Source organism: Sturnira hondurensis, unplaced genomic scaffold (genome assembly GCF_014824575.4).
Source record: "Sturnira hondurensis isolate 20B ecotype Veracruz unplaced genomic scaffold, ASM1482457v3 Scaffold0004136, whole genome shotgun sequence".
Classification (NCBI taxonomy): Eukaryota; Metazoa; Chordata; class Mammalia; order Chiroptera; family Phyllostomidae; genus Sturnira; species Sturnira hondurensis.
In genome coordinates this window covers 45,705,299-45,723,852 of record NW_028076767.1, presented here as the reverse complement: position 1 = coordinate 45,723,852, position 18,554 = coordinate 45,705,299, and the positions used below count along the sequence as shown (strand labels likewise).

General features: G+C 38.2%; 1 protein-coding gene across 3 annotated transcripts in view; it reads right to left on the bottom strand.

Moving 5' to 3' along the window:
• Window positions 1–18,554, bottom strand: part of ABCB11 (ATP binding cassette subfamily B member 11) — a 97,001-nt gene that overhangs the window by 56,799 nt on the left and 21,648 nt on the right. For all 3 annotated transcript variants that reach the window (XM_037044530.1, XM_037044531.1, XM_037044529.1), the window contains exons 6-10: window positions 10,126–10,213; window positions 8,897–9,030; window positions 7,092–7,263; window positions 3,270–3,394; window positions 654–828 (exon numbers count right to left, since the gene is read on the bottom strand). In XM_037044530.1, coding sequence (XP_036900425.1) covers window positions 654–828; window positions 3,270–3,394; window positions 7,092–7,263; window positions 8,897–9,030; window positions 10,126–10,213 — 694 coding nt within the window. The remainder of the gene's footprint in view (window positions 1–653; window positions 829–3,269; window positions 3,395–7,091; window positions 7,264–8,896; window positions 9,031–10,125; window positions 10,214–18,554) is intronic.

Genomic DNA, 18,554 nt, shown 5'->3' with positions numbered 1-18,554 from the left:
CTTCCCTGTTAAGCTCTGCATTCCACCAGGGCAAAGATCACATTTCTTTTGCTCACTATTGAACCTCCTGCACTTTTGGGGGGGGTGGGGGTTGGCATATAGTAGGCCTTCAGTAATTCTTGAAAGAGCAACTGAAAGGACACGGACAATTAAAGTATTTATGGTATTAGTTGTAGTATGGCTATAGCACAAGTGACCAATACAATATGTTTGTATGATCTGTTCAGTTGTGGATTTTATTAGCTTGACATTTTAGTAACTCATTATGTTTCCACAAATATGTCCATTAGCACATATCTTGTGCTATTATTAGGTTCAACTATATGAGCAGTTAATTTTTAACTGAGAGATCACTGACTTTCAGTTTTCTTGGCACATTATCTTTTAAACTCAGTCAGAAAAATCATTGTTTTACAGCTATAAAACCTTCATTTAATTGGAAATCATTAAACCGCTGGCTCATCAGTTCAAATGCTCAGCATCCCTTTACTATTAAAATGCGTATGTGCTGCTTGTTTCTGCAGAGGGGCTCCATCAAATCACTGACACTTTCCTTCTTCAGACACTAAAGGAATAAATGAAATGTCTTAACTGAGGGCTTTTCTGAGATGCCAGCAGGAAATGCTACATGAGGGTCATCAAAACCAAGGTACCTGGACAAGGGTTCCTGCTGTATATTCTCTATCGTCCAGGACAAGTTTGGAGCCGTACCAGAAGGCCAGTGCATAACACAGGAAGATGAGACACCACATGAATCCAGTAAAGAATCCCATCACTATCCCTTTTCTAATTCCCCAACGCTGGGCAAACACGAGATTTTTCTCATACCTGTGAAGAGAAACATGTGAGTCTATTTCATCAGCAGAAGTAGCAGCTCAAGTTAGAGTGTTTCAAACAGACCACAATGCAGTGGCTTTCTTCAATGATTACAAAAGCGCCAAACACAGAGCTGCTGTAAGAAAAGAAAACAGCAACTTCTGTAGTTTGTTTAAACCTGGCAATGAAATAAGTTCAAGGGATGATGCCTAACATAGCCTCATAGTGGATTACTTCCTGGATGAGTGCAGTGGGGTAAGCTTCACCCTCAAGAGAAAAGAATTTTTCAGCACAAATGTTTGGATATAAGAAATCTAGTACTATTTGCGCTTAAATTGTTTATTTTATTTTATTTATTTATTTTTAGAGATGGGAAGGGAAGGAGAAAGAGATAGAAACATCAGTGTGTGGTTGCCTCTCACATAGCCTCCACTGGGGACTTGGCCCGCAACCCAGGCATGTGCCCTGACTGGGAATCAAACCTGCAACCCTTTGGTTCGCAGCCCGCGCTCAATCCACTGAGCTACACCAGTCAGGGCTAAATTGTTTTATTAAATCACATGACATGCTTCCTATCAGAAAATGATGCAACTGTTTCCCTCCCAGATTTGAAACTACTGTTTGCATCACATGCACTCGCCCATCTGCCCTGTGACCAAGAATGCTTTGTTGTGACACGGCAGGTCAGATTCACACCGTGGGACATGGCTAACTGTGTGGAATTTCAGTCCAGGTACCTAGCTTCAGTAATTCTATCATCTGGTCATCAATAATGGGCATTGTCTTAAAGCTCAGGCATTCTGTAGCTGCCTTCCTACCTCTAAGAAAATAAATTAATGGAAAATTTTGAACAATTCATGGGACAAAAGGGAAGCCTATTTTTGTTACATTTTTAAAACATTTACATGCTTATTTTATTAGCAGTAGAAGGTAATACCTTTCTTTTGGCTGGTATGGCTCAGTGGATTGAGTGCCCACCTGTGAACCAAAGGGTTGCTGGTTTGATTCCCAGTCAGGGCACATGCCTGGGTTGAGGTCCAGGTCAGGTCCCCAGTAGGGAGCACATGAGAGGCAACCATACATTGATGTTTCTCTCCCTTTCTTTCTCCCTTCCCCTCTGTCTAAAACAAATAAATAAAAGCTTTTTTTAAAAAAGAAGATAATACATTTCATAGTGGAGGAAATATGCTACTGAGAATTTTATGAGGAAATAAGATAACTTCATTCCACAAGCCAAAAGAAGCAAATGATCCATGGACACAGACAAGAGTGTGGGGATGGCCAGAGAAAGGTGGAGTGGGGGCTGGGAGGCAGGGAGCAAAAAGAGAGAAAATGGGGGCATCTATAATAGTGTCACCAATAAAAATAAAGACAAAATGAAGCAAATAAAAAGAAAGGATAATTAAAGATAATAAATCCTGTTCTCTTTTTTATTTGGTAAAGTTGCTAGCAATTGAGAATGACACCATCATACTAAATCTATGACAGATGAAATAAGAGTTTAATTAAGTTGCCAGTTATTTTATAAAATCAGCACCTGGCACATGTAAGCACTCGAAAAATACCAAATAAATGGAAGAATAAGTAAAAACAACTGTTTGGCAACTATGTTGTGTTGGTCAATCAGGTTTTTATTTTCATTAAGAATTAATCTCCAAACCCTGGCTGGCGTAGCTCAGTGGATTGAGCGTGGGCCTGCGAACCAGAGGATCGAGGTTCGATTCCCAGTCAGGGCACATGCCTGGGTTGCAAACTGGTTCCTTGCAGGCTAACTACCAGCAGGGGATGCACAAAAGGCAACCATACATTGATGTTTCTCTCCCTCTCTCCTTCCCCTCTAAAAATAAATAAATAAAATCTTAAAAAAAAAAAAAAGAATTAATCTCCTAGAATTATGGTCTATAATACACCAGTGCTAAGTTATGTTTGATTAAATTGAAATCTGAGACTTTACAAGGAGCGTGTAGTAGAGCAGCTGAGTAAAACACATTATGTTCAGTAAAAATGTGTGAAATTGCACTTTAGACCATGGAGGCTTTTCCTTAACAGCAGCAGACAGTGTGGCGGACTGGTATGCGGCACAGTATGTGCACACGCCCCACCAGAGATTGAAGTGAATATCGAACCTAAGACAGCTTCCTAAAAATTACCAACCTTCACTTCTTCAGAACACATACCTAACTTAGGAGCCCTTCTGGTGCTTTGATCAATCTCATTATTCTGCCACTTGAACAAAAACTCCCTTTTGAATGAAAGCTCCCTTGGGGTAGCATAGCCCAAGGTGAAACTGCCACTTTGTACAAAAAAAAAAAAAAAGGAAGCTCAGGGATAAAAAAAAAATTCAGAAAAGTGGCAGACATTTTTAAAATTTTTCTTTCATTGTATTTTTTTCATTACCATTTATCCCTCTTTCACCTCCAGCCCACCTCTGGCCGACATTTCAATTAACCAACCTTTCAACCTCTCTTTTCTCACCACCAAAAGCAGCCACTGTTCGAATGGATGAAATGACTTCGTCCGCCACTGACCCTGCTTTGGCATAGGCCTTCAATTCATGGTCAGTAAACTTGGACACACTCTAAAATCCAAAAGAAGAAAATAAAATGTAAAGGCCAGGTAATCAGGTCAGTCCGTCACTCAATGATTCATTTAGGTGAGCAAACCGGTGTCATGGGTTAATACAAGACTAGATTCTCACTGTAATAGCATTCACTGAGGAAGACGTTGGTCCATGATCCATGCTAAGCCTCATCCACAGGTGTTCAGTTGTTGACCTATCAAAATGACTGCATTAAAAGCCGGTCTCAAAAATTGTCATACAGAGTTAAGCCCCCCGTAGGGCATTCTGTGAGACTGCAGTGTCTCACACTCAGTCATTGGAGTAATGAAGTTTTCAAGTCAAATCATGTCATATTTCGCTGCCACTGGGCCAGAGACCATTGCACAATTCCCAGGCAAACAGCAGGGGCAGAGGCCAGAGGTCAGTGCAGGAATCCTACTGGACAGAATATGGAATGACAAGAGAGGTAGCGAGCATGCAAAGGTGCAATGAGGCAGAGGGAACTCCATAGGAGAACACTTTGGGTGAGTATCACGCTATTTTCACTCAGCTATAGGGGCTCAACCACCTTTGCCGTTTACAAAAAAAAAAAGACATTGCACTTAATATTAAACAAGTTACTTTCTCTACAACAGGACTTAGATTGAGTCCTCGTTAGAATTAACCACCAAAGAAATTTCTGGCACAGATGAAGAAACAAGGGGAAAAATGCAAATATTGTAAAAAATCAACTTATTCAGAAATCTAAAAAAATATATTGTACCCACACTAAGAGGGTTTATCTTCCAAGTTTTTCCAAACTTTCAGCAGCAAAACCCTTAGCGAACAAAATCTTAATCCCAATTCTGATATACAATAAGTAAAAGTATTTTATTATAATATATTTATTTCACAAATGCACGTTTTATAAAACTTTAGTGAATTGAAAAGGCAACAAGGAGAAAAGTAAAAAGTGAGGCTATTTTCACCAACACTAAAATGTGGGTGTTACGGATGACATGCAGTTTTCACCAGCCCTTGTCTAATTTATTTCATCAGTATGTAATTAAGTATCTATGGCTGTTATCAGTTTTTGTTGTAATGGCACATTAAATATTCTCGGGATATTTCAATTCAATGGATACAGGAGCTTCAAAAATGTAGATTGGGAAGTATCTAACAAGGGCTCATGCTTCTTTTTTTAAATGTTTTTTAATTTAATTATTGTTCAAGTACAGTTTTCTGTCTTCCACTCCCATCTCAGCCCACCCCCCCAGTGCTCCCCACCTCCCTCCCATTTCCACCCCCCTTAGTTGTTCTCCATGTGTCCTTTGTACTAGTTTCTGTGAATCCTTCCCCTTTTCCCCTGAAATTCTCTCCCCTCTCCCCTCTGGTCCCTGTCAGCCTGTTCTCTATTTCGGTGTCTTTGGTCATATTTTGCTTCCTTGTTTTGTTGTTTAAGTTCCTGTTAAAGGTGAGATCATATGGTATTTATTGTAAGTATAAAAGTCTAAGCAAACATAACCCAGAACCTCTAATACCTCCTACATTGCCCCTCCGCCTCTTTTCTGGTTTTGCTTTTTAATTGAGCCCAGTGAAGTTGCTTGTATCATTTTACACAAACATGCACAGACTTGAATTCAAGAAGAAACCAGTGCAGAGCCACCACATTGCGGATCGGTGACGCACTTGCAGGAAGTTGAAGTGTGGGCCCTGAGACAAGAGAAACTGCGCTCTAAGCCTGAGCCATGGAAACCAGGCCACGTGTTGGTCTCTGACATATTAAAATATTTTAACATATGATTCAGGCTTACTGTGATTCATTAAAGTGTGAATATTAATTTATCATGGGTTAAAGAAAGAGATTAAATGTATTTGGTGGGGAAAAAAGCTGAATCAAATGTTCACAGAATCTCTGAAGACCCTCCACAGAAACCGGGGCTTTTTAAGAGGACATCTGGAAAGCATTAGGCAGAAAAGCATTTTATAAATCCTGCCTGATATGGTGGATTAGAAATACATTAAAGCTATTATTTTTTTAGCAATTAATTCTGTCTTGCTGCTGGGCTAAATGTACAACATGGATTATGTTTTAAATCATCACAATGACTTTGGGAGTTATTATCCTTGTTTTTAAGATGAGGAAACTGAAGTTTGGATGAGTTAAACACACGTTTCTTAAGCCAGGTGAAAGATCCAGGTGGTGACCCAGTTCAGTGGAGTGAGTTTTTGCCGTTGTCACTTTGTATTATCTGGGAAACATTTGGATAATAGCACCAGTGGATTGTGGAGAATATTGGGTTGGCCAAAAAGTTCATTTTTTTCCATAAGAGGGCTCAATAAGTAGTGCATAGTCATCTTCAACTTCATTCAAAACAATTTTGTTAGATTATATTGTGACAGCTGTCACATCAGTGTGCATTTAAAAAAATTATCAAAATTGGTGAATTTCTGCCTAGCCATTTTAATATTGAAGATAGAATAAAATATGCAACATTTTGGCATATTATGCTTTATTATTTCATGAAACATAAAATGCAACTGAAACACGGCAAAAGATTTGTGCAGTGTTTGAAGAAGGTACTGTGACTGGTGAATGTGTCAAAATTGGTTTGCTAAGTTTCATGCTGGAGATTTCTCACTGGAAAATACTCCACAGTCCAGTAGACCAATTGAAGTTGATAGAAATCAAATCAAAACATTAATTGAGAAAAATCAACATTACACCAGGTGGGAGATAGCCGGCATGTTCAGAATATCCAAATCAATAAAGTTATTGGTGAAAATGAAAAGTGTGTCTTTAATTTTATGGAAAAAAAACCATGTGGTTTTTGGCCAACCCAATATTTTGTTAGAAAAATATCATCATGGAGATTGGTTCTTGTTGCTCAATAATGTGAGCTTTTCACTTGAATTCTACTCTCATTTATAGCAAATTATTAGTGTCCCTGTTCCCAGGACATGCTGGGAACATGCACATGTCTAATTGTGGCTGCTCTAAAAGTAAGCTCTCATAGTGTCTCAATCTTTGGGAATGTGTTTTAACTAAAATAACCCCAAATTTTTATTTCTACATCGTTTTTTGGTCTGCATACCCAGGGAGTGAAGTCTGTGGCTGGGGAACTGCTCAGAATGAACCAGATAATCTCTCTGAAACCGATCAGATGGAACGGAGAACACAGTCATGACTGCAGAAATCTCTTAGGTGCTTGTCACAGACATGGGTATATTTATTGGGCCTTTTTGACAGGGCTCATTTGAGCTTGAAAGACCAGAGAAGCAATAGGCATTTTGGAGAGTGGGTGGAAATGTGCCTCTGTCTCCCTGGAATTTGAATTCTGTTCTGTCACTCACTAGCTGTGCAGTCCCAGACAAGTCCCTTTACCTCTCTGTGTTTCCACTCCTTATATTTAAAGTGGCATTAATACTTGATAAGATTGTCATACAGATTATAGGTAATGTATATAAAGTTCCCCATAGTGCCTGGCACAATAGTAAATGCTTGATAAATGTATTATAAATAATATTATTGATATTAACATATCGATGTTTCTGTAATTTAAATATTATTAATCCCTAATCTATGGAATGTTATTTGATACTGAGGATTAATCAATCAAAATAATGATAAAGATGGTGACCAATGATACACAGGAGAAGGGACTCAAGCTTATATTTCTGGCTAGGTCTCAGAGCCAGTGCGTTCCCATGGAGAGAAATGAGAAGACATTCTCACCAGACCAATGACGGCTGCTCCAATCCCAATGAGAGGGCTGACAGAGATGATAACCAAGGTCAGCTTCCAGCCCTGCAAAAATCCAAGCAAGAACCCACAGATGCTCGTGGTCATGCGCTGAATGAAAATGGCCATTTGGTCAGCAATGGCATCATTGATTTTATTAATATCACTAGAAACAAGAGAGGCTTTGATCACTAAAATAGATTTGGTCAATTCAAACGTCTTAGTGAGAAATCACAGTCCTCTTCTCCATACCCCATTGCCCTTGGGAAACATAACAGACTCTCACATCTTGGAAAATTTGCTGCAGTTTGGAAGGTCATCTAGCCTCTCCCCTCACAGCCAAGTAAATTGGTCTTTAACCCAGTTTTCCCAACTGGTGTCCATGACACATTGGCAAAGGCTTTTGGAAACCATCTTATTTGTCTCTTTTTTATAGCTAATATGTTTGGTCTGCCCTGAAAAGCCCTTTTTCCCTCCTTTATATCTGCTAAGTCCTTTTAGTCTCAAGGTTCTCATACACCATAATTCCCCAGAAAGAAGTAACATCTTCCTCCCTGCATTCACATAGTTGTGTAACTAACCTATATACATGTATGTGTATGTATATAATTATTGCATTCTGCTTATAGAGAGTATAGAATAGGGGTTAAGAGGAGAGACTCTAGAGCCAGACACTGAATTTAAACACAAGCTCTTCTTGGGCAAGTTACTTAAGCTTTCTGTGCCTCAGTTTTCTCATCTGTAAAATGGGGAGAATGGCATACCCTACCTCAGTGTGTAATAATGAGGGTTAGCTAACATATGTGCAATAAATCATGTACCACAGTGCCTAGGATATAATAAGCAATCACTATGTGTTTGCTATAATTCTTTCCTAGCACATTTTGTCCTCCCAGTAGGCTATAAATTCCTTGAGATTAGGAGTTCTGTGGTTATTTTTATGCCTTGCGTAGAATGAGTGCTCCAGAATGTTAGTTGAGTATAGTTATGTTAAATTGATATTCCTGGGAACTTTCCCATAATCCCCTGTCTAGATAGAGCAAACAAAGTTTAGGACTTGATAGCAGAAAAGGACCTACAACATTACCTAGAGATTAAGCAATTGTATTATAACAAGGTTATACATCTACCCAAGGTCACAGTGAGAGACAGAGTGAGGCTGGAATCCAACATGCAGTCTACATTTATCTTCACTGCACTACACACTATCTTTCTTGAGGTTTCAAAGCTTAATTCCTTTGAACAGGTACTAATTACTCAGTGTTCAACTGGTTCTAATTACTCAGGGCTCGCTCAGAATTACTGAGAGGGCTATTAATGACCCAAACTAGTATTCAAGTGTAAACTAGATTTACAACCAGTTTTTTAGTTTGAATCTTTCTCAAACTACTATGGATTTTTTTGTTTGTTTTTGTGTGTTTCTATAAATTACTTTAACAGTCAAAGCAAAAAAAAATGTATTGTGTTTTTCCTTACAGATGCCTAGATTGTGAAGTCCCTCAATTTCTCCTTTGAGGCCAAATGACCCTACTTCTCCTAACTCTCTCTTGTAATACTTCATTTCTAGTAGTTATTTAAGGGCCTATAAGCCATGTTGTAGCATCCGGGCTTTCAAGCTATAATGACCATATTTGATAAGACATTATCTATGAAAAGCCATGCTACTTATGAAAGTCCAACTTAGAGACAAAACATACCAAAAATAACTGAGAAGGTTTCCAATTTTTATCTCATTTAGAAATAACAGTTTTATTATCAAAAAGTCATAGATACATTAAAATGTTCCACCAGCTACTTACTCAGAAAATCTCGTATTCAGCTCCCCCACTGAATTGCAGTCAAACCATCCTATTTCCATTCTCATTATTTTCCTAAAGTAAAATTTTCTCATTTTCTGTATCTGACGAGCTGAAGCAATTACCCAAAAGCATATCTGGAAATGGAGTAAGGAATATTTAGCATTGTGATGTTAAAAATATTCATTAATTCCTCCTTTTTTTCCAAAGAAAATACTTCCAATATAACAAGTGAGAAAAGAAGGAAAGTATTTCACAAAATGCCTCATTTGGGGAATCAAAGTGTGAATGCTGGCATCTGCTCCTAGAAATGGAAGTGAGCAGAGCAACTGTGAACAGGAAAGCCAGGAGCTCCGGGTTTGAATCCAGCTCTGCCACTTTTAGATGTAAAATTATTGAGCTTATTTTTTGACTCACAGTGCCAAAAATAATTATTGCTTTTAACTCATTAGTCTTGCATGCCATTTCTTCATGAACTTTTCCCCTGAGAGGCATTTGTACATAGTTTTCAGGCTGTAGGACAATGATTTTCAGAGAAAGTAAGACAACATTAGGGCATAGCAGGGAATCTGCTAAGTTTCCCCACACCAAGCAAAATAAGCTTGTCATTAAAACGCCCGGTGCCACAATGGAAAAACTTATGCATTTCTCTCTTCAACTAACACTAACTTCCTGGAATTCTTGAGTGAATGGAGGTTGGAGACATTTATTTTTCTTTTACAGAAGGTAGCAAGAGATGAAATACCTTTTTCTTTAATAAGGATTAAGTAAGTCCAGGCCTTTCCATGGCTTAAATCTAGAATTTGCTCTAAATTCAGTTTATAGAATTTGAGTTGAAATGCTGTTCTGGTGAGACTTTAGCAAATGAAGGAGAAAAAGGAAGTGAAGTTTGCTTTCCTCCAAATCTTGGGCCCTGCTTTCTCTCGACCACTGACTCTCCATCCACAAACACCTCCATCCTGTCTGTTTCTGAGTTTAGAAGAGAGGGTGAGGTAGGAGGGGCAAAGGAGGACAGGACACTGAAAGCACAGGCCCGTTCTCCATCTCCCTAGACAACTGCTTACACCCTCCTCTCCAGCTGAGGGAAGAATCCTGCAGTTGTCCCCTGGAAATAAAACTGTAGTCCTTAGGGCTTCTGAATAACTTAAAAGTTGAAGACTATACTGTATATTTCATTGTAATGTCTTTGGACCCAGATGTTGATCAAGAAGTAAAATAGAGGCTCCACTCACTTGAATATATCCTGTGATAAGTACCGCGACAGCAATTCCAGCATAGTAAATGGAAAATTTGATCATTTCACTTTCAATGTCCAGCAACCTCCAAAAAAGAGAGAAAATGTTAAGACTCACAAGCAGGATCAAGCTACCAAAGATTACACTTGTGGGTGCAGAGGAATTTAATATCCTCCATTAAATATCTGCATTTTATCTAGGTACAATTAGGATGAATCCAACAAAATCCCTGAATAGATCTCATGGTACCAATCATAGCCAAGATGCCTACCCCCTTTGTTTTTATAGGCAGAGATACTGGGGGTGTGAAGTAATCAATGTGCAGTTGTTAGGAGCCCGGGGACCCCACATGGCAGCCCAGTGCTCTGTCCACTGAGGCCCCGTTCACTCAGGCTCCTTGTGCAGCAATAGAGAAATCATAGCTGCAGAACCTTTTTCAAATGCTAGGCAAGTATCCGAAAGGACCCCAGCAGAGAGCTGTGTGCTGTAAATCAGGAGGCTTACTCTTCCTGTCTTAGGAATCAAAGCCAGCTTTTCAGGTCCACCATCTCAGAGTGACACTGTGAGGAAAGTGTGTGTCATCTTGCCACAGAGACAGAAAAACACCCCACTAACACAGTGCTTCTGCCAACCACAGCCCAGCAAGCTTCACTCTCCAGGGCAATTTCCAAGGTGGAAGCCAAAGAACTTGTGGGAAATAGCAAGAAAGCTCTGCAGCATTTTCCAGCACAACTGTCATGCTGCGGCACAGGGTTTGGGATTGGCAAGGGAAGGAGCGGGGACGGGAGGAAATGATTATTCTGTGACTGCTTTCAGGAAATAAGGGATTTTATAATTAGAAAAATTAACATATTGGTTGACAATCCTGATCTTCAGTGACAGGCTAAATGATACAGAGTCCATTTCTTGAGAAAATTAGATGACAGCGTCTTCGTCATAGATGCTCTCACACTACATGCTCTGCATTCTCTCAGGACTTCCTTCTGTGACCAAGCTTGAATGTTCTCTCCCTCTACTCAACTCAAACCAAGTATCGAAGTAAATTTCATTTTATTCACAGCAAACTATTATTCATGATGGATTTTATGCCACTTTGCACTAGTATTCAATATCTTTATTAAATACATTTTAAAATACGGGTTTAAGCTGCTTGCTCCTACTGCCTGAAGCCTGGTACAATATCTTCCACATTGTAGGTAGACAATAAATGTCTCTTGACTTTGCTTTGACTTTTGAAATATTAATGAGGAAGGGAATAATTCTCCTGGTCAACCTCTGACAATCTCCAAACCTGCTAATATGTCTGTGTTCACCACACTCCCAGTTTTTCATGATGATTTAGGTGAACCCCCCAAATGAACAAGATCTAGAAAAACATAAACTTGTACATAAGTGTCCACAGTCAGAGGCTTAACTATCTCTGTATAGAGCTATCATGTAATATCATGAGTAAAACCTTCTAATGTATAAAGGAGTCCACACTTTAGTTTTCGGTTTGTGAAATGAAGTTTGGCTTTCCCAAAACAGAAACCTATGAGCATTTGTCAAAAAGGTTTACTTAGACTTCCTGCAGTGCCTTCATTCTATAGACACTCCAAGCAGAGGTGATAAAGTGCCTGCCAGGAAAAACACCGCTGCCAGATCTAAACAAACCTATGCGGACTTAGGGAACTGAGCCCTGAGCCAGCCCCAGGAATTACTGGGGCGAAGTTCAGGGGAATCATGTCACTGCCAAGTGGTGTGAATAAGGACATGTGTAGTTCATGATTCTTTTCACTCCTGAGACACCCCAGTGATAAATGGTTAACTCATCTCTGTTTTATACTTGGGAAGAAAAAGTTATCTGTTTTAGAGACTACTTGAGAATATTTCTGGAACAACAGGACAAACGTATTGGAAAAACTAACAAGAAGGAAAAGAGTGGGCTGGCTTTGTTCCTTTGACTACACATCAAACTCTTCAACATCTGCCTGGTGGGAAGCTCTTGTGATGATGAAATCCTGGAAAGGATTATATAATTGTGCAGGTGATTTGGACCCCAGAATAGGCACTTTTTTAACAGCAAAATTAACTTGCATCTACTTGAATAAATTAAGATTCTTCTGACTCATTTGTTGAAGAGAGACAGGGGAGAGAGATGACAATTAGAAGGAAAGGAAAGAGATATTTTACAAATTATTAATAGGTAAGAATTCTTACCTTGCTTTTCCTAACAAAATAAATGCATTATAAGATTGAATCACTCAACTTACACCCCAAGGTTTCAGATTTACTAAAACCATAGGTTTTTCATTTAAAATTCCTAGGAGGTCATCACAACAAGTTGCATTGCTTGATAAGGAGTTTTTGTTTGGGCAGTTCCATGCGCTGTAGGCACAGCACTGACACATTAGAGTGAACATCAGTGTCAGCTCTAAGCTGAGCATCACAAGCTGGCAGAAGTGTGTTCATGTCCTAGTTTCAGGGTGCGGGAGGCTCTACATCGCTTTAATGCAAGGGACACTGACCTATGGATAAGTGGCTTGTCACGGGCTGAAGTTGCCAGAACACCCATACAGTAGGGTAGCATATTTCTAGAATAGCTAGATGTTAATTTCAGAGAATCCACAATAATTGTTTTTACCTAAGGAGCTAGTTTTGTTTATTTTTAATCAAATGTTTTACTTTGAGATAAGGATAGATTCACAAGCAATTATAACTAATATAGAGAGATTACATATGCCCTTTTCCCAGTTTTCTCCCAGTGGTAACATCTTGGGAAACTATAGGACAATGTCACAGGCAGGATGTGGAGACTTGCTAATCAAGATCAGAATATTCTCATCAGCACAAGGATTTCTCATGTTGCCCTTTTATTTCCACACATGCTTTTATCTGGCCCCACCCCCCCTCACCCACTGGCTACCATTAATCTGTTCTCACTGTAGTTTGGTCATTTGAAAAATGTTGAATAGAATTACACAGAATGTAACCTTTGGGGATTGGCTTTTTTTCAGTCAACATAATGCTTTCAAGTGTCATAAATATCTCATTCCTTTTTATCATTAAGTAGTATTCCATGGTATAGATGTATCAGTTTATACATCTGTAGATGAGTTAATTAATTCACCTACTGAAAGATGTCTGGGGTGTTTCCATTTTCTGTCTATTAGAAATAGTTTATAAAGCTTCTATTTTTTACATGTAAGTTCATTTTTCTGGAATAAATTCCCAAGAGTAGAATTGCTGGGTCATATAATAGTTGCAAGTCTAGCTCCTAAAACATTGCCAAACTATTTTCCAAAGTGGCTGCACTTTGGAAAACTGCATTTTCCACCCCCACCAAGGTATCAGTGATACAGTTCCTCTGCGTCCTCACCAGCAGTTGAGGACTATTTTTTTAGTCATTCTGATAGATGTACAAGGTTGGTCCAGAAAAAGACAACCATCGTTAGTATAATGAGAACAGTTTTGGCAACATAGGTGTAACCTGGAAGCCAAGGCGAGTAAACGGGAATGCACATGTGTGAATAATAACAACTTCACTGTACTAGTCAGTAAGGGTGGTAGACGCCATTGAGTGAGCGTGTGTACTGTGTGGCTGTCACATTGAAAATGACTGAGTGAGTTGAGCAATAAATATGCATAAAATTTTGCATTAAGCTTGAACATTCCTCTGCAGAAACTATTTGGATGATTCAGAAGGCTGCAGCTGTGGGCAACTGGTGATTGGCAGCTTCATCACAACAACACGCCCACTCAATGTACAGCTTTTTGATGAAACATTAAATCACCCAGGTGACTTAGCCCCACTGCAGCCCTGCTTTGGTGCCCTGTGACTTCTGGTTTTCCCAAAACTAAAGTCACCTTTAAAAGGGAAGAGATTGCAGACCATTGATGAAATTTGGGAAAATATGACAGGGCAGCTGATGGCAATTGGGAGACCTGTGTTAAGTCCCAAGGTACCTACTTTGAAGGGGACTGAGGCATCATTGTCCTGTGTACAGTGTTTCTTGTATCTTGTATCTTCTTCATTCAGTAAATGTCTCCATTTTCACAGTATGTGAATGGATACTTTCTGGACAGATCTTGTATACTAATATCTCATTTTTCTTTTAATTTGCATTTCCTAACCCCCTACTAATGTTGCTGAATGTCTTTTCATGTTCTTATTTGCCATCTTTATATCCTTAGTGAAATGTCTGTTCACGTCTTTCCTTATATTCTGGATTTATTTTAACAATTGTTTTGAGAATTGTTTAGCTCTTCTAGACCCTAACCCTTTGTTAGATATATAATTTGCAAATATGTTCTCCCAATCTGTAGTTTGTCTTTTTATCCTCTGAACAAGGCCTTTTGCAGGCCAAGGCTTTTAATTTTGATGAAGTCCAAAGTATCAACTTTTCCTTTTAAGTATTATTTTTGGTTTCAAGTTTAAGAACTCCTTCTCTAGCCATAGACCTAAAAATGATCTCCTATGTTTTTCTAAAATTTCACAGTGGTTTTTTGTGGGGGGGGTTTTTTTTGCATTTAAGTTTATAATCCACCTTGAGCTAATTGCTGTATAGGCCCGTTTTGGTTGTACTTACTTCTGCACCATTTGACGAAAACTTTATCCTTTCCTCATTGAACTGCTTTGTGTTCACTTCTGTCCACAAAGAGCTGCCTCTGCGTGGGTCTGAGGCCTCTGCTCTGCTCCTTTGTCCATCCCACGCTGCCCTGGTTGCTATGGCCATGGAATATTCTTAAAACTGGGTGTATAGTTTCCTCACACCGATTCTTCCTTTTGAAAAGTCTTTTTAGATATTCTAGTTCTTTTCACACTCATGTAAATTTTAGAGTGATCCTGTCTATGTCTATAAAAAATCTTGAGATTTTGAAAAACATTGTATTAAACCTGTACATCAGTTTGGGGAACTGACATCTCTACTGTATTGAACCGTCCAGTTGACTAACATAGTATGTTTCTCATTTATTTCGGTCTTCTTTGAATTCCCTCATCAGTGTTTTGCTATTTTCAGCACACAAATCCTGTACACATCTTGCTAGAATTATACCAAAGTAAAAAATTTTAAGCAGCTGTAAATGGCATTGTGTTTTGAATTTTGGTGCCCATTTGTTTGTTGTAGTATATAAAAATATTATTGGATTTTGTGTGTTTATCTGATATTCTATGACTTTGCTGAACTCACTTATTGGTTCTAGGAGATTTTTGTAGATTCTTTGGGATTTTCTGTGTTGAAAATCATGTCATCTACCAATAAAAAATGGTTGTATTTCTTCCTTTACATCTTTGAATTTTTTAATTGTATAAAAAAAAACACGTAACAATTTTTTCTACCTTAACCATTGTTAAGCATACAGTTCGGTAGTGTTAAGTATTATGTCAGTATTTTTTTACCTGTTTTCTTCCTTATTGCACAGGCTAGAACTTTGAGCACCATGTTAAATAACAGAAGCGAGACCATACATCCTTACCTTGTTTCCAATTTTAAGGGGAGGGCATTCAATCTTTTAGTATTATGTTAGATACTGGATTTTTGTAGATGCTCCTTTTTAAACTGAAGATTTTTATCATGAAGAGATATTGAATTTTCAAATGTTTTTTCTCTATTTATGGAGATAACCATGTGGTTTTCTTTATTAGCTTGTTAACATAGTAGATACCATTGACTTTTTTCAAATACTGAACCTGCTTCATTTCTCTAGAATGTAGCTCACTTGGTTATGGCATATAATTCTTTTTATATATTGCTGAATTCTATTTGGTATTATTTTGTTAAGATTTTGCATCTACATTCTTGAGGGCATAGTAATCTGTATTTTCTTTTTTGTAACATCTTTGTCTGATTTTGGTATCAGGGTAATATTAGCTTCATAAAATGAATTGGAATGTGTTCCCTCCCATTATCTAGAAAATGATGTATAAAATTGTGTTATTCTTTAAATATAGATAGAATTCTACAGTGAAAAGGCCTGGAGATTCCTTTGGGGGGTGGGTTTAAATTCCTCAATAGTTAGGACTGTTTGAGCTACTTTTACCATATTGGATGAACTGTGGTAGTTTGTGTTTTCAAGCAATGACTTCATTTCTTCAAGTTGTCAAATTTAAGTGTATGTATTTGTTTATAGTAGCCCCTTATTATTCTTTAGCTGTGATCTCATCTTTCATCCCTAATATTGGTAATTGTGTCTTCTCCCTTTTTTCTTTGCCAGCCTTGCTAAAGGTCTGTCAATTTCATTGGTCTTTTTAAAGGATCAGCTCTTTGATATATTGATTTCCTATATTGTTTTTTTGTTTTTTATCTCTCTTATATTTTCTCATCTTCCAGCTGTTACCTTCACAAAGATAAACCAAATTAATAAACCTTTAGATAGATGGACCAAGAAAAAATAGAGAAGATTCTAATAATTAAAATCAGAAATGAAATAAGGACATTACTATTGACATTACAGTATTAAAAGAATTATAAGCAAATAGTTGAAACAACTATATGTCAACAAGTTACATAGTTTGGATGAAAAACAAAAATTCTTAGAAAGCACAAAGTTATGGAAACTGATACAAAAAGAAATAAGACATCAGACTAGATCTATAACAGGTAAAGAGATTGAATCAATACTTTAAAAACTGTTCAAAAAAGAAAAACCCAAGATTAGGTTTCATGATAAATTCTACCAAATATTTAAAGAATTAATACCATCTCTTCACAAACTTTTCCAAATTCATTCTCCGAGGTCAGTACTACCTGATACCAAAAGCAGACAAAGACAGCACAGATGTGACTTGGTGTGTGCTTCCTTGGGTCCAATTTCTTTGGGGCTCTCAGAGCCTCCTGGACTTTCTGGAAGTCTATTTCCTTTGCCAGATTGGATGGGGGAGAGGGGGTTCCTTTATTATTTGTTCAAATAAGATTTCAATTTCTTTGCCTTACTCTTCTCCTTCTGGCACCCCTATGATTTGAATGTTGAAACATTTAAAGTTGTCTCAGAGGTTCCTAAACTGGTCCTCATTTTTTTGAATTCTTGTTTCTTCATTCTGTTCTAGTTAAATGTTTATTTCTTCTTTCTGGTCCAAAGCATTGACTTGAGTCCCGATTTCTTTCCCTTCATAGTTGGTTCCCTGTATATTTTTTTTTATTTCACTTTTCATAGCCTTCATTTTTTTCTCTATTTTGTGGCCATACTCAACCATTTCTGTGAGCATCCTGATTACAAGTGTTTTGAATTCTGAATCTCCTAAGTTAGCTAGCTCTTCATTGCTTACTTCTATTTTTGGAGTTTTGATCTGTCCTTTCATTTGAGCCATATTTCTTTGTCTTGGTGTATCTGTTACATTGTAAGGGGTAGAACCTTAGGTACTCACCAGGATGAAGGTACTCACCAGGATGAAGCAACTCACGTGGCTGTGTTGTGGTGCTATATGTGGGGCAGGACTCCAGGAGAGAACAATACCACTTGCTTGGCTCTCAGCCAGCTTTCATTCACTTCCTCTGCCACCCACAAGCAAATTGGGCCCTTCTGGGGCTGATTCCCAGGTAAGTGAGTTCTAGGACCCTGTGGGTCTCTCAAACAAGCTCTCCTGTGAGGCCGGGAGTTTTTTCTGCTGCCTCAATTCCCACTGGTTTCTACAGCCAGATATTTTGTGGCTTTATTTCCCCATGCTGGAACTCTGAGTTGCATGGTCTGTCTCACTCCCCAGTTGTTTCTCCCCACTTAAATGCACTCAATTGTGGGACTGCCAGCCACAGCCTTGCCGCACGTCCTCTCCACATGCCCATCTCTATCCCTCCTACTAGTCTGGATGAATGTTTCTTCTTTATTTTCTTGGTTGTAAGACTTCTATACAGTTCAATTTTCTGGCAGTTCTGGTTGTTTTTTTGTTTTTAAATTTGTTGTCCTTCTTTTGGTTATGCAAGGAGGCAAAGTGTATCTATTTACTCCTCCATCTTGGCTGGAAGTCCTCATCTTTTTCATTCTTTAACCTCATTGTTGGACTATTCTGAGCAACTAAATTCTGATAAACTAATCAGGACCCTAATGTTCCGTAATTCTTTTCAGCACTACTCACTAAAAGCCATTTAAAAGGCTTTAGCCTATTAATTCCATCCGATAGATTACAATTGATATTTGGAAACCAATATAATGAAAGAGGAAAACTAGCTCCTACCATTACACATGCATGCTGAAGTGATAAAATAATGAGTTGGCTTGTGCATAACAAGAGTAATACACCCATTATAACAGGTGGAGAAATTATACTTTTAATTATATGCTTTGTTTCTCAAGAAAACAAGTTGCAAAGAGTTGGGTGATTTGGGAGGCATATTAACTACTTATAGATAGGAAAATGTCCTCCCTTCTCCTCTGTTCCACCCAACTCCATTTTTGCAGTAATCACACTACATAAAAGCTAAACAAATGCATTAATTCAGAGCTGTGGCCAT